The sequence below is a fragment of the Tachyglossus aculeatus genome, chromosome 8 (assembly GCF_015852505.1).
Source record: "Tachyglossus aculeatus isolate mTacAcu1 chromosome 8, mTacAcu1.pri, whole genome shotgun sequence".
Lineage (NCBI taxonomy): Eukaryota > Metazoa > Chordata > Mammalia > Monotremata > Tachyglossidae > Tachyglossus > Tachyglossus aculeatus.
In genome coordinates this window covers 12896913-12919018 of record NC_052073.1, presented here as the reverse complement: position 1 = coordinate 12919018, position 22106 = coordinate 12896913, and the positions used below count along the sequence as shown (strand labels likewise).

The 22106-nt window shown below is 38.4% G+C and overlaps 1 protein-coding gene and 1 non-coding gene across 3 annotated transcripts in view; both read right to left on the bottom strand.

Moving 5' to 3' along the window:
- DOK5 (docking protein 5) overlaps positions 1 to 22106 on the bottom strand; it is a 92138-nt gene that overhangs the window by 29491 nt on the left and 40541 nt on the right. For both annotated transcript variants that reach the window (XM_038750720.1, XM_038750721.1), the window contains exons 3-5: positions 4189 to 4303; positions 3970 to 4089; positions 1270 to 1459 (exon numbers count right to left, since the gene is read on the bottom strand). In XM_038750720.1, the coding sequence (XP_038606648.1) occupies positions 1270 to 1459; positions 3970 to 4089; positions 4189 to 4303 (425 nt within the window). The remainder of the gene's footprint in view (positions 1 to 1269; positions 1460 to 3969; positions 4090 to 4188; positions 4304 to 22106) is intronic.
- On the bottom strand, positions 19472 to 19609 carry LOC119931879. The gene has a single exon (XR_005452184.1). It is a non-coding gene; the product is annotated as a small nucleolar RNA SNORA7 (small nucleolar RNA).

Below are 22106 nucleotides of genomic sequence, written 5' to 3'. Positions count from 1 at the left end.
TAATAATGATGATAGCATTTGTTAAGCACTTACTATGTGCCAAGCACTGTTCTAAGCTCTGGAGTGGATACAAGGTGATCAGGTTGTCATCATCATCATCGTATTTATTGAACGCTTACTATGTGCAGAGCACTGTACTAAGTGCTTGGGAAGTACAAATTGGCAACATATAGAGACAGTCCCTACCCAACAGTGGACCTACTTAATCACCATTTTACAGATGAGGTAGCTGAGGCAAAGAGAAGTTAAGTGACTTGCCCCATGTCACACAGCTAGTAAGTGGCAGATCCGGATTAGAACCCACAACCTCTGACTCTCAAGTCAGTGCTCTTGACTTTGCTCAAAAAAACCCACCTCATTTCCATTTACTGCCTGAGCAATTGGTCTGGCCATGACTGCTTCCCAGCCCCACAGTTAGCCAAGTGATTTAGCACAAGAGTAAACAGAAAGATCACCTCTCATACTGTAGTACAGATCAATAGTACAGCAAAACTGGAGGGACTCTGAAGTAGAGCAGTAAACATGATACAGGCAATAAGTTCTATTTGTAAAATTAAAAGAAATTAACCTAGGGCTAGAGAAAGTAAAATCAGCTTTTGTGTGACAATAGTTGCTTTCAAGTATGCAAAAATTTTAAGTAGCAAGATGCTGATCAGGTGGTCACCATTTCCACAGACCACCAGCATGTGGCAATAGTTTAAAATTATAGCAGGTGGGAGTTTGGTTGGCTAAACAGATGAACTCCTACTTTTAAAACTAATTAACTGAAGTGGGCTACCGAAGATAATAAGGATGGCTACCAAAGAGATTTTTAATGCCATCCACCTATGGTGATTTAGTTCTGCATAGTACAGTGTTCTCCATACAATAAGTACTCAATAAATAATCGCTGATTGATCTGCCTGGCTGAAGGAGGTTATAAAGATAACTTCTTGAGACCACTTACAATTCTGGTTTCCTTGACTCTATTAGGACTGGGAAAGGTCAAATTACTGTGCTTCAGTGATTTTTAGCCCACTCTAGTAGCATAGAAGCAGACTGAATTTGGAATGACAATCTGAACTCTGAAAGCAATCACATCTGCAACATATTAGAGTCTCAAAAAGGCACTTGGAACGCATGCATATTAATAACACAATCGCAGGGACGTGAACACCTACCCGCATCTTATGAATGCTATTTTGGCAGGAGCAAACACATAAACTTAGAACTAAAATGAAGTGAGTCAGGATCCAAAACATACACACGTCAAAATGTTATTGAACTCACCTTCCCGCCTCAAATGTAAACCAAGTTGGATCTCTTCCATACCGCCGTAGGGCACTTAGTGGCCAAGAGATGAGTTTTACTCTGGGATTCTGGATGTCCCAAAGACAGATATGCTCATATGTTATCTGCAAGGTACATTCCCCATGTACATCTAAGTTAGGAGATGGCATCAAATACACATTGAATCTCTCTGGGAGAAAAACAAAAGGTTAGTCTAAAATCCCCAGGAATTCAAATTGAAGACATAATAGAACTCTTTGGGTTTTTTAAAAAATACACTCACATCCTCTCCCTCCAATTATGTTCAAAAAGTATTTAGATGATACTCTATCAATGCCCTGTAGTCCCTAAAATATTTAAATTTTGCACTATGAAATTAAATATGAGTGCTATGTGAATTCAATAAATATTATTTCCACTAAAAGACTAACTTTTTAATCTTAAATTAGCATAAAGTAAATCTTATCTATGACAATGACAGGCTAAGCCAATAAAAATAATTTACAAATAATTACACCTGTGTATTTCCAATTCCAAATGCAAATCAATTCCTTTCATTACTTAATTAATTAATTCAACTAAATCATATTTACTGAGCGCTTACTGTGTGCAGAATACTGTACTAAGTGCTTGGGCGAGTACAACAATAAACAGACACATTCCCTGCCCACAACGAGCTTACAGTCTGCAGGGTGAGAGTGTCTTCCTCCAGCTTTTACTCCTCTTTCCCTTCTCTGGGAAAGGCAATGGGGAGAAGTAGTTATAAGGCTGGCCAGCCACCGTAGAGAAACTGGGAGGGGAGCTGTGAAATCCTCTATTCACCTCTGCTACTAGCTATTTTTGCCCTTCCAAGCTTGCAAGGAAGAATCAGATTCACTAACTTCTATTTTCACCACCAAAATCTCATCCCATTAAAAGCACAGAGCTCTTTTAAAATCCAGGGGGATTCATTGCTGGAGAAGCTAAATATGCACCAAATTGTTTGAGCAGACAGCTCTGCCACTTGCCTGCTGTGTGTCCTTGGGCAAGTCATTTAAATTCTCAGTGTCTAGGTTTCCTCATCTGTAATAACAGGGACAAGATATGTGTTCTTCTTCCCCTTGGACTGAGTCCCCCCATGTGGGATAGGAATTGCATTCAGTCTGTTATTATTGCATCTTCTTTAGTGCTTAATAAAATACTTGGACATAGTAAACGGTTTAATGAATAACATTTTATTATTATCCCTTCAGATATCACAAATGCTTCAACAGGCTAATAATCTAACATTTCAAGAGGCTGTTGGCCACTGTTCAATCAGGATTCTTCTTTCCAAAGTTGATGGCAAGGAAAAAATTTACATACAAGTCGACACTTTAAAATCTGGGGAGCTGTTTTGAAAGGAATTTTGGCTAAGAGGGGAGAAAATGGCATTGGTAGATATGCATGAGTTAAGTGCAGATTCCTAGAACCAGGGATAATGTTTGTAGTCTAATGAATTTGGAAACCTATTCATAAATTAGCAATATGGTATTTGCTGCAAAGATTCTCAATGCCTATTAGTTTGAAGTATTACTGTTCTTTCTGATTAACCCCAAACTCTAGGATATTGAGTTCTGCTTCATTTCAAATGTGTCAAACACTGTTCTAAGCATAGGTACAAGTTAATTAGATCAGACACAGTCCCTATCCCGGCTGGGGTTCACAGTTTAAGTAAGAGGGAGAACAGGTATCCCCATTTTACAGTTGAGAAAACTGAGGTACAGAGAAGTGACACAGAAAGCAATCAACAGAGCTGGGATTAGAACCCAGGCAGGTCCTTCTGACCCCCAAGCCCCTGCTCTCCCTACTAGGCCAGGTTACTTCTCCCCAAATCAATTTGCCTGATTTCTGTTTTAGAGGACCAAGTCGCTGTCACCTTCCAGCTTCCCCAGCTCTCCAGTCTGATGGAGAAGAAGAGCTTGTCTTACTCAGATGTGACTATCACGTATTCTATTATGACAGATCTTTTGAGGAAAAGTGGGCAAGACAAGGAAATGAAGGACAATCTCACTCAGGAATCGTTTAGTGACCCTAGTCCAATATGACTTGATGAACTGCTCTGCCACCAATGTTTAACATCATTACTCCTGAAGTCAGCACCAGGTGACATTCTGAACCAAGGTACATTAACAGTAGTTCTTTAAAATACTGTGCTTTTATGAGAGATTTTAGAATTCTCTTTAGAAATGGGGCAAGGTCAATTTTGCACTACATATTGTAGCTACCCCTAAATAGTCCCTTTTGCCAGGACTGTATGCATACATTATAAGCACAAAGATTCTTCTAGACTATAATTTCACCGTAGACAGAGAACTCGTCTAACAACTCTGTTACATGAAACTCTCCCAAGTGCTTACTTCAGCGTTTTGCACATAGTAGGGGCTCAATACATAGGACTGTTTGATAAAGATTCAAAGTTCTACTATAGGCAGGGATTTTTTTTTTCATCTCAAACTCCAAGCACCACAGGCCAATTCTGGCTACAGATAGAAAGAATAGATTCCAAGTTAACCTCTTATCACCTATTTTGGTTTATAATATCTGGAATTATGGGCTCATTTCCTCAATGATGTAAAGATTTATGGTGCATCTAAAACATTTCTAGGGTGAAGTCATACATTCCAGTATTTGGTTTAGAACTTTTTAAGCATTTAAAAATTCAGAATTCATTTTACTTACCATTTTGCTCCCTTTCCACACCCGTAGCCAGCAAGTCAGGCTCCCCGAGGCTGATGTCATTGATTCGAGTTCCCAGGCACTCCATTTGCAGCACTTTACACCACTCATCAGCCTCCAGCTCTGTATAAATGCCCAGAAAATCGGCATGTAGTTACATAATGGATTCATATTATAAACAGAAATGCGTGCATTTTTCAGGATCTACCATGCCAAACCAACCTGAATCACAAGCAAAAGTCTTGGAGGTGTCATCACTGAAATAAATCCCTATAGCATGTTTTTTTGTGCTCTTTGGCAACCGTAATATATTCTTCACATTATTTAGCTCTGTGACCTGAAAAACAAAAATTTGAAGTCTTATTTCTACTCCCTGAAAATGTGTCATATATTGGAAACAGGAAAGATTGCAGAGGAGGAAAAACAATAAACCTAAGTTCATTAAGAAAAAACAAACCTTTAAGAGAAATCATCTCTGACCTGAAAGCTGTGAATCAATAAGTGGCCACCAAGCCCTGTTAAGTTAATGGGCCGCTTGTAAAATTAGAACAGAATTTTATGATTGACCTGTCTTTAATAGTATGAAGGTTTTCAAGGTATTAGACTAGCAATTAATCAAAACACAGTATTGGTATTCATGCATTCAGTCATATTATTGAGCGCTTACTGTGTGCAAAGCACATACTAAGTGCTTGGGAAAGAACAATGCAACAACAGACACATTCTCTGCCCATGACAAGCTCACAGTCTAGAGGGGGAGACAGTCATTAATATACATAAATAAATAAATAACTACAAATATATATACTGTGGAGCTGGAAGGGAGGATGAATGAAGGAAACAAATCAGGGCAACACAGAAGGGAACACAAAAAGAGGAGAGGAGGGCTTAGTCAGGGAAGCCTTCTTGGAGGAGATGTGCATTCAGTAAGGCTTTAAGGTATTGGTGCCTCAGGATACCATCAGTACCTACACAAGCAGAGTGGTAATTTTTGTTCTTTGGGAAAATGTCCAATGGAGTAGATTTCAAAATTGCCAAATTAACTTGTTTTAATCAATCAATTATATGCATGGAGCACCTAGTATATACAGAGAACTGTACTAAGTGCTTGGAAGAATACAAGTGAAAAAAAGAGTAAGTATGGGCAATCTCTGGCCACAAGGAGTTTACAGATTAGAGGGGGAGATGGGTATTAAATTATATTACAGATGGACAGATACATAAGTGCTTTGGTTCTTTGGGAAGGGTGAATATCAAAGTGCATGGGTGACACAGAAGGGAAGCCTTAGTCAGGAAGGGCCTCTTGGAGGAGATGTTATTTCAGGATGGTTTTGAAGATGGGGAGAGAGGTGAACATGGAGGGAGGTGCCAGCCAAAGGGATGATGTGGTCAAGGGGTTGGTAGTAAAAAGATGCCACTGAAGTACAGTGACATGGTTGGAATCAGAGGAGCAGTGTGTGGGTTGGGTTGAAGAAGGAGATCAGTAAGGTGGGGGAGAGACAACTGTATGCCTTAACCCAGTGGTAAGGGGCTTCTGTTTGATATTATTATACTCATGACAATAAAAATTATCCTTGCACAAATCAGCCTTTCTTGTCAAGGGCCAAATAGAAATCCAAAGTCTAATAGGGATGATGCTTGTACCCCAACCAAAAAAGTTACTCAAGAATTTCTTCCTCAACACCCATCTCACTCACTACAATTTAAGTTTTTTCCGCTTGTTTTATTCATCAGTGGAAATGGAACACAGCTTATTGCCTTACTCCTTTAAATGGCTTTCAACTCATTTACACAGATCCCCCTTATTCCCTGGTCTGAAATGCAGCAGTAATTTTAAAACATGCAATTACATTAAACTTCCATTTAGGGCACAAAGGAAAGAAGTAAATCATCTGGTTTGAAAATGGAGGGGGAATTCAGGGAAGCACTGCACAATTATTCAAGTGCTTTGACTTGCCCCTCTTTGTCTTTGTTACAAAAAGCACTTTTCTCAGTACACTGTGGACAGCTCAACAGTTTTTCTGATGGTGTTGTAGTTCTCTATAATGGTTTTATTCCATTTACCTATATTAACTTAATAGATGGCGAGCCAAAGGACCCTGCCAAAGAAAGAGAGGGGTAGAGAAGGAAGTAGGAAATACACAGCAAGGCTTCAGGGATCTGAGGCAGCTGGTTTTAGTAGCCGTGTCATGGAAAGAAACTCCAGAAAATGCTGGTAGGGTGAGCTGGGGACTGGAGGGGGAGGAGAATGTGAGAAACTCTTCCATGAGTTAAAACTCTCCCAATCCCCTCTTATCTCCCATAGTTAAACCTCTCTTCACTTACGTTTTTCCATAATAATAATAATGATGATGTTGGCATTTATTAGGCACTTACTATGTGCAAAGCACTGTTCTAAGCACTGGGGGGATACAAGGTGATCAGGTTGTCCCACGTAGGGCTCACAGTCTTAATCCTCATTTTACAGATGAGGTAACTGAGGCCCAGAGAAGTTAAGTGACTTGCCCAAAGTCACCCAGCTGACAAGTGGCAGGGCCAGGATTTGAACCCATGACCTCTGATTCCAAAGCCCGTACTCTTTCCACTGAGCCACGGTGCTTCTCTGACACCCTGACACCTCTTAGGGAGCAGGGATATTGACTGGCTTGAAAGAAACTCCTGATGCATGAACTGGAGTTTCTAATAACCGATCTATATCTGTTGTGTTAATGTAATAATTTACAGCCTTGTGTTCTATTGGGCTCATTTTATTCATATTTAGTATCTATTTCTTTAGATATAAAATGCTTTAAATAACTGTTGTGACTCCGGTATCAAAAATGTATTGTGATAAGGTAATGTTAAGTGGCAAATTTTCTAGAGCAAATAGTAGTAGGCAAAGAAATAGGTTTATAGAGATTGGCAGTAGCATTGTATTGGTTATAAAATGAAACTATATTTTCCAGAGCAAACTATTAGCATATTATATATTATCTGTATTTTGTGATAAAACTGAATTTTTTAGGATTACACAAAATGTCTATTCTTTTGAAAGAGATCTAGCACTATTTTGTGTATATGAAAAGTTCATATTTATGCAATATACTCAAGCTGTTTTACACCTCATATGAAAGACCATCTTTGACTGCATAATTCAGTAAAAAAAATTTAAGACTGTATTTTGAAATATGGCTCAAAAGAGAAATACCCTGTTGTATAACTTACTAAAACTACTTCTATGAGTAAGTGGGTTTTTACATGCTCAGAACACTTTCTTAACCAGAAAGCAGGAAGAAATGTAATATGGTGAACACCCAAAAAATGAACCACTTAATTCACCTAGCTACTGTAATGCCTGAGACAATTTTGATTAGCCCCCAAAATGTGAGTTTGATAACTCTTTAATTGTAGTATTTTGAAAACAGAAAGGGGTTTTTTTTCAATTTTTTAAAGTTCTTGGTAACTGATTATGTTTAATATTTTTATTACTAACAAGCAGCATAATAATAATAATGACATTTATTATAATAAAAGCACTGTTCTAAGCACTTTTGGGAGGTTACAAAGTGATCAGGTTGTCCCACGGGGGGGCTCACAGTCAATCCCCATTTTACAGATGAGGTAACTGAGGCAGAGAGAAGTTAAGTGACTTGCCCAAAGTCAAATGGCTGACAGTTGGCAGAGCTGGGATTTGAACCCATGACCTCTGACTTCAAAGCCCAGGCTCTTTCCACTGAGCCACACTGTTTCTTTTGACCTAGTGAGAAACGGTGTGGTCTAGTAGATAGAGCACAGGCCTGGGAATCAGAAGGACCTAGTTTCTAATCCTGGCTCTGCCATTTGTCTGCCATATGACCTTGGATAAGTCACTAAAGGTCTCTTTGCCTCAGTTACCTAATCTGTAGAATGGAGAGTAAGGTTGTGAGCCCCATCTGGGACATGTCTGTGTCTAACCTGATTAGCTTGTATCTAACCTAGTGCATAGTACAGTGTCTTGCACATAGTAACTGCTTAATAAATATCATAAAATTAAATATTTGTATAATGTTTTGGCACCTGAGGCCAAAATGCTCATTGATTTCTGACACTGGCTAATAATAATTATAATGATAATAATAATCGTGGTATTTGTTAAGAGCTTACTATGTGCCAAACACATTCTTAATTGAGGTTGCTAAGATGGAAAATTATGAGGAAAATCGAACATTAGATTACAATCGATATTATAATGAGAAAATGAAAGGAAATAAGTTATGCTAGCCATTGTAGGCAATGTTACAATAACGGTATCAGTGGGAATCTGAGGAGGTTATATTAGAATGTAAAGAGAATCAAAATGACATCAAAACAAGTACATTACAAAGCATTAGCAACAAAAGAATAGAGGATCCATACAACAGAAGACAATACAATAGTATTGAAACCACAGAGAAAGACAAGAATCATCAGGAAGCATAGAATACTAGAAAGGCATTCTAAGACAGACAAGCCTGTTAAATAAAACTTCAGGACTTCCCTTGAGAGAAATCAATTTATCCACATTCTGCTATGAGTAAAAATGGCTTTCTCCAAATGAGGAGGTCAGTTAGAAAATGTAGACCAGCATTTTATGGAATTTTAACTTTTAATTCAATCTCAACATCATTGTAATGGGACATATAAGCTTAATAGCACATTTTCTATGTCTACATCTGTGATGACCTGAGGGGGAAGATCAATCTTGGTCTTAATAAAGCAGAGAGATCCTTCGTTCAAAATAGATGAAGATTTATCTGCTGCCTCTTCATTACTTTGCAGATCAACCATAAATTTGCTAATGCCATGTTCAACACGGCATTCTCCTCAACCTAAGGAAATGGATTAATTAGCTTTTCCCCAGAAGCTTACATAAAGCATAGGCATTCCTTCTCCCTTCCACATAAAAAGTACAGACTTCTTGCAGTGTCTCAGCATGGAAATTAGCGTGACCTAGGAGAAAGAGCATGGGCCTTGGAGTCTAATCCCAGCTTTGCCACTTGCGTACTGCGTGCCCTTGAGCAAGTCACTTTACTTCTTTGTGCCTCAGTTTCCTCAAAAATAAAATGGAGATTAAATACTTGTTCTCCTTCCAACTTAGACATATGCTCCATATGGGACAGGGGTTCACAGTCTAAGTAGGAGGGAGAATATGTATTGAAGTCTCATTTTATGGTTGGTGAAACTGAAGCACAGAGAAGTTTAGTGACCGGTCCAAGGTCACACAGCAGGCAAGTGACAGTGCGAAGATTAGAACGGGGGTCCTTTGACTTCCAGGCCCACTAGGCCACACTGCTCCTCAATATGAATAAATATGAATATGAATGAGCTCCTGTGAGTTGGATCATACATATTATTTTTGTAATGTGCTGTCAATACAAACTGTTCAAGTTCTAGGTCAATGGTTGCAAATTTCAGACTATGAAGAATTTAATGCCTTCATGCTTTTTCTAGCTTTCAAACACTGTGTGCTTATGCTAAGCCTTTATGCATATTTTTGGTAACTTCCTTGTAAAATACATTTATGGAAAGTGAAATAATATTTAGTACATACATGTCTGTGGTAGCCTGGACAGAATTATTATAAGTTTGCCTTTTAAATTTCAGTCAGCCTATAATTTAGCTAAATTTGATTATCAAAATGACTCAGCCACAAATTTATTTCATATGTAGGACATGTCATTCACCACTGATAGCTAAGGAGCCATTCCAAACTGTAAATGAAGTTGATTATGGTATTTCATTCATTCATTCATTCAATCATATTTATTGAGCACTTACTGTGTGCAGAGCACTGTACTAAGCGTTTGGGAAGTACAAGTTGGCAACATATAGAGACGGTCCCTACGCAACAATGGGCTCACAGTCTAAGCACTTACTATGTGCCAGCCACTGTTCTAATCACTGGGGTGGATACAAACAAAGCAGGTTGGACAAAGTCCAACAATAAATACAAAATGATGATACAGAAACAAATGTGTATCGCTCCACTTGTGAAAAAGAAGTTTACCCAGCCAATTTCACCTCCCTGGGAAACCCCAAAGATTCTCATAAAGTCAGTTTTCTCTAAAGAAGACCTCAGGTTCCACAGTCATACAGTCTGATTGCTTGAGTTTATGGTGTGATCACAGCCCTTGAAAGTATGCTGGCTGGTGAAAATAGGTTTTCATTTGCCTTGACCTATATAAGACACTACACGGTTTTGGAAGAAAATAGTTGGGGGAATTGTCTGATCCCTCTCCAGGTACCTTCTCCTGTTGTAGTCTTGGACCCTGGTCCTGAATAACCTTGATGCCACCCAGCTCAGAAGTTGGGATTTCCTTCCTTCTTTCCTCTGCCCACATCCTTTCTCTGGCCAGGAACCCCTCCCTCTTCATATCCAACAAACCATCACTCTCCCCATCTTCAAAGTGTTTTTAAAATCACATCTCCTCCAACAGGCCTTCCCTAAGTCCTCAGTTCCCCTACTCCCTCTCCCTTTCTGCTTCACCCTTGCACTTGGATTTGTACTCTTTGTTCACACCACATCAGCCCTACAGCACTTATGTACACAATTTATTTTCATGTCTGTCTCCCCCTCTAGACCGTCTTTGTGGGCAGGGAAAGTGTCCACCAGTGCTTCTGTATTGTATTCTTCCAAGCACTTAGTACGGTACGTACTAAAATTCAATTGACTGGTTGATTGAAATAGGCAGAAAAAGAAATGCACTGGTGCTATCAATTTATCTCAAAGGCCATGAAATCACCAAGAATAGTCTGCCTGTCCAAATGAACAAATATGAATTTCAATTGAGTAAGGCCCTAGTTCACACTTGAAATTCTGTGCAATTTATTTGCTTTTCCCTGCCTGTAAAATATATTCACTTCATTAGACTGTGAAAAGGGTCTCTTTATATTACAAATACTTTATATAATGGATAGCAAAAACCGGTCAAGAGAGAATCCCAACACTAGATTCATTTCTAAATTCCATAAATCAATTGGGAATAGAAATATTCGTTGATGAAATGGTGCTTCACAGAAGAATGTGATCAGTTCAAATGAAACAACTTTAAAAAAAAATTCAAATGTCTTCCTCTCCCTCATCCTCTCTGTTCCTTAAACAGTGACTTTCAGCCTTACTAATTGGGGTAGTGTTCCTCTCTAAAGGGAGGTCCACTCCATGTTCTAATTTATCAGCAGATGAAAGTAGATGCCAGGAGTCTTATGCATTATTTTCTGAAAATGTTAGTTTGGGGCACTCAGCTTGCCCCATCCTACCTCACCTCACTAATCTACTATTACAGCCCAGCCTGCACACTCTGCTCCTCTAGTGCTAGCTTATTTACCATGCCCGGGTCTCATCTATCTCATTATCAACCCCTTTTCCATGTCATACCCCTAGCCTGACTCTCCCTCTGCCTTTATATATGCCAGACCATCACTCTCTCCTCCTTCAAAGCATTATTAAGGTCACATCTTTTCTAAGAGGCCTTCCCTAATTAAGCCTCCTTTTTCCAGCTCACTCCCTCTTCTGCATCATCTATGCACTTTGATCAGTGACCTTGGACATTTATTATGCCCCCACCCCTAACCCCATGGCACTAATGTATATATCTTTTAATTATATATTATAAATTAATTTATTTATATTAATGTCTGTCTCCCACACAAGACTATAAGATCAGTACGGGCAGGGAACATGTCTTCTAATTCTATTGTATTGTACTCTCCCTAGTGCTTAGTACAGTGCTCTGAACATATTAAGCACTCAATAAATATGATTGATTGATTGAGGACTTGATTCATTAAGAAACAAAAATTCAAGAAGTCCAGGTCCAGGCAAACTTATTTTGCAAACTCTAAGGAGGGCTGCATTACAGAAATTTTACATATATTAACCCACTCTGGATAATTCCACGAGTTAATTCTTTGGAGATTTGTGGGCAGTGAGGATAGGCCAAAAGAAGAAGTTCCAGTTCCATGGGGTTGAGAAGTAATGATGTTTTGAATTCTCTGTACCAGCAAATGCATTCTGAACTACTGGCAGGCTGTGGACTGGGAACTTGGAAGTTCCTCAAGACCACCAGGGCTCAACATCTCGAGGTAGCCTGGGGAGACATTCCGACTTGGGCTGAGTTGGCATGTAGCTAAGGCATTCTCCCACTCCCACAGGCCTGAGACTCTTCCAGGGTCCCCTCAGGGTCTCTCCAGCTAGAGAATCCTAGCTTAAATTTTTGACTGAATTCCTAAGGATCACTCCAACCCATCTGAATACTTAGGAATCCCTGAACCATTCAGAACCTCAGAGTACTTTTTTTTGTGGTATTTGTTAAGGGCTTACTATATGCTTGACACTGTACTGAATGCTGGGGTTAAAGAGCTCACAGTCTTAATCCTCATTTTATGGATGAGGTGACATAGGAGCAGAGAAATCAAGCAACTTGCTGCAGCAGCAAATGGCGGAGGTCTTTCCCCTCTCTGAGCTCTGCCTAACTTTCTCTTCCAGTCAGAGGACACCTGGGGCCTGAAGTAGGTTGCCTTAAAACCATTCAGACATTAGCAGAGATTCCAGGGTATCATCAATTCAACACAGAGTTTGTGCATGCCAGCAGATTGGCTTACTAGTTGCTTGGTGATTCCTAGCCTGTCAAGAACCTGCAAAGTGCTCTGCCTATTGTAAGCACTCAATAAATACCATTGATTGATTGGTAGCGTTTATAACATCAGTTCAAGTGCAACTGCTAACCAAACCCTTCTCTTTCTCTGTGTGCTTTCCTCTTGGAAGAACTCCGTGTTGGATTCTCTCTCTTCTCCCCACCATTTTGCTTTTGAACACTGAGATTAAACCCACCTCAAAGTAGAAATGCAACCCTGGAGGGGAAATCCTCAGTTTATTTTGTTCCTCCAGAGCAAAATTTCACTCTAGAGGATTTTCTTTCATTTCTATGTTTGCAAATAGCCTTAAAATAGCAAATGTCTTCCTCAACTAGATAACAACTAATTATAGAGCTACAACTACTCCCAACAACTTCTCAACTACCAATTAATGCTTATGCCCAAGGAAATAAACAATTTGAAGAATTCCTTCCTTGGAATCAAACTTAACTCAGAAATTATAAATGGCTTGCTATTCAACATTGATGGCATCACAAAGAAAATGAGTAATAAACAATATGGTCTTGTCCCAAATTCTATATCCATACAATTTAGGCACTCTTGTTTATGTGACTATCATTTCCTAAAGCTTTGCTGACCTTTAGCCCGTCAATCAATCAATCAATGGTAGCAGAGCACTGTACTAAGCACTTGGGAGAGTACAAAACAACAGAATTGGTAGACGAAGAGCTTCCTGTCTTGAAGGATTTTCCAATCAGTCATAATTTCACCCATTCTGCAGAAACCAATCCTGTTCTTTTTGATCTGATAGCAACTGTTTCCCTTTTGGACTTGAGAAAACCACACAAGTCCCACAGTGTGAGAAGCAGTGTGGCTTAGTGGAAACTGCCTTGGGAAAGTTCTCTGTGCCTCAGTTTTTTCAACTACAAATTGGGGATTAAATTCTAATCACTCCTACTTAGACTGTGAGCCTCATGTGGGACAGGGACTGTGTCCAACCTGAATGACTAGTAATCTACCCCAGCACATAAAACAGTGCTTGACACATAGTGAGTACTTAACAAATACCTTTTAAAGAAAAGTGAAAGAGGCAAAATACTTCTGGAATCCCTTGATATGGTTCCTCTCAGTACATACTCCTCTCAGTAAATGTGACACAAATCATTTGTTTTTCAGACCTTCTCTGATGCTTCCATAGCTTTATAAAAGGAGTTGTCAATCTCCCCAGGTGTCCAAGCATCCTTCCTTCATCTAAGACTTCTGTAGCAGATGGTGAAAATGGTCTGGCTTGTATTTCCTAGATCAATGTAGAATAGTGACAGACTGCTAACATTATTCGTAGATTGCTTCCTGGCACTGACTCGTAACTGGGCATCTTTAAGAGTGCCCAGAGAGTATTCAGAACCAAATTTTCTGTGTTTCTCCCAAAGTAACTTGAATATGATTTGCTCCATTGATTTTGTCACCTACTTCCAATCATTCATTCTTTCTGAAGCCAAAAGACTTTACATCTGGATTGAAGGGCAGTATGCAGACAATAAATAAGAGAGGCAGTGTTTTAGGGCCCACTATTAAAAGGGCAGTTCAGTGGCATTGCAACTCTGGAGATTTGATTGCAAAGAGGTGACAATTTTTTTCCCACATTCAGTGGGCCCAATTTCTGGCTAGCCCTGACTGAAAGTATAACTTTATCTTTACCATTGTCTACCATTGTTCTCATAAGACTTAGGGTTATCTCTACAACCGACTGCTCACTGAGCCTTTCTGCTATTCTGGAGTTAATCAGAAGCAGCTACTACTAGTTAGTACAGGGGTATCAGTTTACAATTGCAACAGCTGCATGAAAAGTCATAATAGACAGTGAACTTAAAGGAAGATATTTTCCTAAAGAGTAAAAAAGTGAGGAAAAAGTGTGGTATTCCAGGTCACAGACAACACTGTTGATAATGAGATTTTATCCTTGAGTTGAGTGTCACTGAGAGAGAATCTCTTACCCATTGTTCCCCTGGAAACACAGCATTAACCTTTTCTGTCCCATTGTCATTCATATTCAGCACTGCTATGGCAGTCAGGGATAAGAGGGAAACGGTATTCCACTGCTAGTAAGACATGCATCTGATTTGTTTTTGCAGTAGTGGCCCATGTTGTCTGTGTGTAGTGGCCCATGTAGCAAGACTGCTGTTAGGGAAAGTGGGTTTGTGCAGACTGTGGTTGTGGGACACACCCGAGAGGGCCTTCACTCTTCAGGTAATGGAAAACACTGGAACAGAAACAGTTGAATCATTTCTTGCTTTCAGTAAAATGATTCCCCTCTAAATCTGAAGAGCTCTCTCTCCTCTGGAACATGGGGGCTAAGGTCAAAAGATGATCAGGCAAATGGATTCACACTCCAGCTCTTTTTAAAAATTCCAGTTTCAAAATGAAGCGATAAGCTTCATTCCAAGTGTATTGTAATCTTTCACCTCAATACAGTTTTCAATGGCTGAGTTGTGTCCAGGGTCACCCTGAAACTCAGACCATCAGGGTGAGATTAGCACCAGGCATGAGATTTACTCTGTGCAGATGTACATTATCTGACAGGTTTTACTCCAGAAAACCTAAATGGGTATTCCTCCTGCTCATCCAGAGAAATAGACATTACTCCCTTCCAAAGTGTTTCTGTCATATAGACACAGCTACTGACTCCTCCATCAACCTCTCAAATAAATAGCAGAAAAATTCTGACCTCTCCTGTGTACTAGAAGAGGCACATCCATGAAATGAAAATTCTAGTCCAGCGTTACTTGAAAGAGCATCTCCATGGTAGCCCAAATCAACCTGTGTGATTTTACATCACTTGATTAAAATTTAAAAAAGCTACTATTGCTTCACACTTGCTTCGTAGTGTATATTAAAATCTGAAACAGCTCTCATTTTTGTCACAAAATATTTTTATACAAAATCTGTTCAATATTCTAAGAATGACCTCAATAGAAAGTATTGTGCAGTGGTTGACTTCCACCAGGAATAGCTTGAAAATGATCGTTGTTTCTTATTCCCATTTTCCTGGTTATCAGTTTCAGAGGGTCCTTGATGAATTCATAATAGAGAGAAACCTGTAAAGTTTCCCAAAATGTCTGCTAACGCTTCATACATGGCATCCAATTAAGAATTTAAAAACATGGAGTGCCAGATTACTTCAGTTGTTTTAAGCTCTGTGCCAGACATTTTATTCATAATGAATGATAGTATTCATTAAAATAAATGTTTAACAGGCACTGATGAACAAAGTGGTCATACTTTATAAGTTTAATTTGCCACCGATATAATTTTGCATTAACAACTTGGAAAACAATTACAAATTACCCAATTCAATTTTCTAAACAGATTATTTTGTAACTAAAATGAGAGACTGTTTAAATTACTTCAGGGGTTGCAAGGAAAGATTAATACAATCGGATTAAAGTTCCAATTCCATTGAGGAATGGGTACATTCCTGTCAGAATCATGCAATTAGTTGGTATTGTGTTGGAATATTAAATCTGCTTCTGGTACACTGCAAAGTCAAAAGTCATTTAGAGAAACAAGGATTTGATTTCCAATTTTTTCCTCTCTTTTTCCTTATGGTAATGCCCAGATGATGATTTATTTATGTTTACCAATTGAAAATAAGATTGCTACCTAAAAGGCAATTTTCTGTCTTGCTTTTGTAGTCTATATCCTAATTATTTTTTCCCCCTTATGGGACCGAATAAATTAAGTGAGCAATTCACTTTGTGTATGCAAATTTCAATGTTCTACAGAAGATTCAAATTACTTCATTCTAAAAAAAATTAGAGCTGTCATCCTGAAAACAGAGATCCATAAAAACCCTTTAACGAGTTCAAGCTTTTTGTTTGTTTCTAAAAGCAAACCCAAATTATGTACTGTAAAAGTAGTCCACTTTTAGGTAAACACTTTTTATATCACAAATTTTAAAAAAAGAGCCCAGTGGAAATAATTTTTATCTATTGATAAGATTTTTAAGAAAGTTCCATAACATAAATGTTGACCTCTATTAAACAGACCATTCTTGTTGATAAACACTAAAAGCTTTTGGCGTGGTAGTCTAGATTTAAGAGTATGCTTCCATTTATACAAGTTAAATAATTTAGCTGCATATTTCTTTACATGCCTACCCAGAGTGTGAAAGCTGCCAAAACCTGGGAACTGACCAACAAATGTGCACTTAGACCAAGTTTACCTGTTACTACATATCAAATTTGCATTTACCAGGAAAATCCTACTTAATCATATTAATAATCTCTGTATAAGAATGAAAGTTCAAAATGAAAATTCCACAGAACCTTACTAAATCTGGGCAGCACCACTTCGTTACTTTTATACATGGAACCCTGAAAGTGATTAAAAGTTGTCCCTGGTTCCCAAGTAACCTTAATCCTATGCTTAAGTATTTATTTGGTAGTAATAGTTTTAGGGTTTGGACATTCTTTCAAAATCACGTTCTGCAATATCAAGGACTAACTGAAAGTTCAGGGTTCATAAATGAGATAAATGTCATAATGTGTATGGCACAGTCCAGAAGGTCCTTCTCTCTGAACCTTAAGTAATTTAGATGAGTCTAAGATACTTTCAAAAATGCACCCGCAGCAGTTTAAACTCTGTTTCAAATTTCAAGAGTCAGTCCACATGACATGCTGTTCTAAATATGATTTTCTCAAACTGGAGTCTGGACTTTGGCACACATAAACCTGAAATGAAGACGGCTATTCAATCATAATGAACATGCTGCCACTGTAGGGAATAAAGGGGAGATTTGTCAATGAATGTTTGATGAAATCTCTGAATAAAATAGCATGTCATTTGAAATTCAAGTGTTTCCTGATGAAAAAGCACATACTGCAGCAGGGCGATATTGAATATGTTATCAATATGCATACATATGCCCCAACATAAATGATTGAAATAAAATAAAAGATTAAGCATAGTATAAAACAAATACATCTTACCGTTAAGAATATTTTTACATCTAATGAAAGTATGAGTTCAATACTTCTAAATTAAAAATACACTAGACTATTCCGCGGTTTCTTTCCATTTTTAGGAGGTTAATCTTGACAACTAAGAAAAACAACAATCCTAAGTGCAATGGATTTGGTTTTTCACTTCCAACAAGATCTTAAGCAAGTCATATTTCCTTCATTTCACTCTGATTCATCAGCAGAATGAAAATACTGAGAAGGCATGCTAAAGCAGTGTGGCTCAGTGGAAAGAGCCCGGGCTTTGGAGTCAGAGGTCATGGGTTCAAATCCTGGCTCTGCCAATTGCCAGCTGTGTGACTTTGGGCAAGTCACTTAACTTCTCTGTGCCTCAGTTACCTCATCTGTAAAATGGGGATTAAGACTGTGAGTCCCGCCGTGGGACAACCTGATCACCTTGTAACCTCCCCAGTGCTTAGAACAGTGCTTTGTACATAGTAAGTGCTTACTAAATGTTATTATTATTATTATTATCAAAAGACTCGTGTGTTATGCTGATATTCAAGAATGACATTTTGGAAAAGTGATTCATATTGTAATTTCTAAGAAGATAGTTTTCCTTTAATTACTTGCGATGCATGTGGAAATAGTACTGTCTTCTGCCTGATTTACTTTCAAGTGTAAGTAAATGTGTTCTGCATGTAAGAAACTTTCACCTGCACTTTTTGTTTTTATGGTATTTGTTAGTTGCTTACTACTACTACTAATAATGATGGCATTTATTAAGCGCTTACTATGCACAAAGCACTGTTCTAAGTGCTGGGGAGGTTATGAGGCAATCAGGTTGTCCCACTGGGGGCTCACAGCCTTAATCCCCATTTTACAGATGAGGGAACTGAGGCACAGAGAAGTGACTTGCCCAAAATCACACAGCTGACAAATGGTGGAGCAGGGATTTGAACCCATGACCTCTGACTCCAAAGCCCGGGCTCGCTAAGGCCTGGAAGGTCAGAAGAACATGGGTTCTAATCTTGGTTCCTCCACTTGTCTGCTGTGTGACCTTGGGCAAGTCATTTAACTTCTATGTGCCTCAGTTACCCCACCTGGAAAATGGGGATTAAGATTGTGATCCCCATTTGAGACAGAGATTTTGTCCAACCTGATTAGCTTGTATCCACTCCAGTGCTTAGAACAATGCTCAACACATATTAAATGCTTAACAAATACCATCATTATGTACCATCATTTGAAAAGTGAGCCCATATGTCTTCTGTGCTCTTCTCTCCATGGGATTTGTCGCTTAGAGAAAATAGAGGTATGAAACAGCAACAGCAGCAGCAAGCTGTAGGAGCCTCCCAGAGGAGGAAAGACTTGTGAAGGGTAATAGCAGAATAAAAAGAGAGGGCTGAAAACAGTTGTTAGTCAGGCAGATGGGCTGACATCAGGATCCCCTGGTTAGGCTCCAAAACCACCTCCTCTACTCAGGTAGATGGACATTTTAGGCCTGTCCTTGGGTCAGAGATATATTTTTTCCATTCTAAAAACCCATTAAAAATTATGCCAGCCACTTGAAGACTCAGCCATTGAGAAGGTCTGGCAAATTTGGGCCCTTCCTATATGAGAAGGAGTTTTTTGCTAGTAAATGTAGCCTGATAAAGTTCACTGAGATTGATTTGGAGCCATGAAAGCTCCATTCCAGAAGATGGCATGAGGCATAGATATAAATCTTGTCTTATGCTGTTGAGTTATCTCCAACCCATAGCGATGCCACTGACACATCTTTCCCAGAACGTCCCCACCTTCATCTGCAATTGTTCTGGGAGTATTTCCATAGAGTTCACTTAGTAAAAATATGAAAGTGGTTTACCATTGCCTCCTTCCATGCAGTAAACCACCCGAAGTCTCCACCCTCGACTTTCTCCCATTCTGCTGCTGCCCAGCACAAAGGAGTTTTGATTTGTAGCAGATTGCCTTCCAATCGCTAGCCACTGCCCAAGCTAAGAATGGAATGGATATGCCTCTACGTGACAATCCCTCCCATAGTCGAGACTGGTAGAGTACTGGAAACTCTCCAGGTGTGACCTTGAGAGAAGGTATTATCAATCACCATTCCATTTTGTCACAGGACCCTTGTGTTCCTCCCCAATCTAAGTGGCTTACCTACCTAATCCTTAAAAATATAGGTTAATCTGGCTAAAAGAGAAATGTTTTCCATGAAAAAATGGCAGTCAGTCTGTTAATAAGCCACATTCACCACTGATACTTTCTGGATATCAAATAAAAAACTAAGTTCTATTCAAAGACATTTTCTCTTTACATTTCCTCTAGGAATTAAAGTTGGAGTGTTAGGTGATTGTATTTCCTATCCAAATTATTGGCTAGGGAAGTTTTACAACCAACCACTTCACCGTACCAGTTAATTCTGAGCAATTTATAAATTAATTTCTGGGTAATCCTCCTACTTTTCTCCTGACTGTGTTTCTGTAATGTGTGAAGTGTAAGAAAGGAGGAAAAAAATCTGTTTCTTGAAGGATATCATCACAGTTAAACAGAGCTAAAACTATGGTAAGAGTCACTGCAGTCCCAAAGAACTTTGCAATTATATCAAATCTATTTTACTGTCATGTTTGACAGGTGAGCATCCCTCGAGCTGCACCAGAGAGAGATGTGTTAAGAAGAGTAAAATGATTCTTAAAGTTAATGCATTATTCAAAAGTACATTTTGCAATTTTGCGATATGAAATAATGGTCTGAAAAGATATATTTTTTTTTCAATGAAGGAGGCACTAAATGTCAGTCCGTTGGATATAGGGTTTTTTGTTTTTTGTTTTTTTAGCTGGCCTACTGTTGACATTTAATTTTAATAATAAAAAATGAGAACAGGACTGATAATAGCCGACATTGGGCCTCATAAATGCTATATATTTCCTACAGGGATAAAAGTTATCTACTTAAATAAATACATAGTATTTTCTCCATATCGATCAAATGGAATAGTTTATTACTCATTTGGTTCTTTTGGAAATTCCTCAGTCCAAATTAGGCTTAACTCTGAATTGAAGACATGACATTCTCCAAATAGCCTTAAGGTTTTAGAACTGACTATTTAAATGATACAAAATATAGATAAAAATATATTTCATAAATGAACCTCAGATTCAGTGTTCCCTTAAGAGATTTCTACCAACGGTCTCACGTCTGAAGGACTAAATAGGATGAATCAGATCTAGAAGATGACATAGGTTTCTGAGCATTAATGTATGCAACTCTTATTTCCTAATACATTGAGATTTTTCTAATGATGATTGTAGAATCAAGAGAATATGCCCATCTATGTTCTTCGAGTTTTGGCATGTGAATTCACTTCTTCATTATAAAATAAAGGAAAAAAATATTCAAGGAGCTGGAGTGAAGAGGAAATTTGATGGTCTTAAAAATAGAAACAGGAGAAATGCCTTTGTTTTCCCTTTCAACCATTTATGTGTTAAGGCACAATCAATCCATCGATGATATTTACCGAGTTCTTACAGATCACTCTAGTAAGTCCTTGAGAAAAGTACAATGCAAGACATAATCCCTTACCTCAGTGATAAACATTTCTATCACGTGTATAAACATGTATTGTACTTTTCCAAGTGCTTAGTACAGTGCCCTGCACTCAGTAGGTGCTCAATAAATATGATTGGATGAATGAATGAATCTAGTGAAAACAGACCACACATTCCTTTGGGTATTCATCGAAGGCTAGTACATGAATACGATTCGAGAGCATTTTGATTCAAAGAATACACAGAACCTCTCTCTCCTGTTAGACTGTAAACTTGTTGTGGGCAGGGAGTGTGTCTGTTTATTATTATATTGTACTCTCCCAATCACTGCTTTGCGCACAGTAACTGTTCAATAAGTACAACTGAATTGAATGAATCAATCTGTCCAAGTTATGGATCCCACAAACTCCAGGCTTCTACTAGCCATGTATTCCAATCATTTTCCCTTACAGTCATTTCTGCCAGAATACAATTTTCAAGCACAAAATTTGGAAAAAGAGTAAGGGATGCCATATCATGATCTTGAATTGGCCATAACACGATTAAGTTCTATGAGAGAATGCCTTCAAGCAAATTATATTGTTTCTGCTTCAGATATATAATATCAATCCATTTGTATTGTACCAGAAACTATTTGTAAGTATTTTAAAGCTCACTATTACCATTACTAAAGTTTGAAAGTTTGAAAGTTTACAAATTAGTTCCTTGCAACTTATTGATGAACTGATGCTGTACTTCTGTTACAGAAGCACAATACACACTGCTTAAACCAGCTTTAGCAGCAAAAGCCCAAAGGTTACTAATCCCCTTTGAGTACTGTTCCATGTGTTTTCAAGCTGACTATTCCTAGTTCCTTGTTTACCAATGAAATAGTGATTTATACAATGTAATTTTTGGTTAGTGTGGGAGTTTTCGACAACAAAATTATTGTGTTTTAGCAGGGATGCCTGGAACTTAATAGTGGAGATTTAGCCAATATTTCTATACGTGAAAAATTTTTCCCTGGGTGTTCCTTCTATTGTAATCTACACTCTCATTTTGT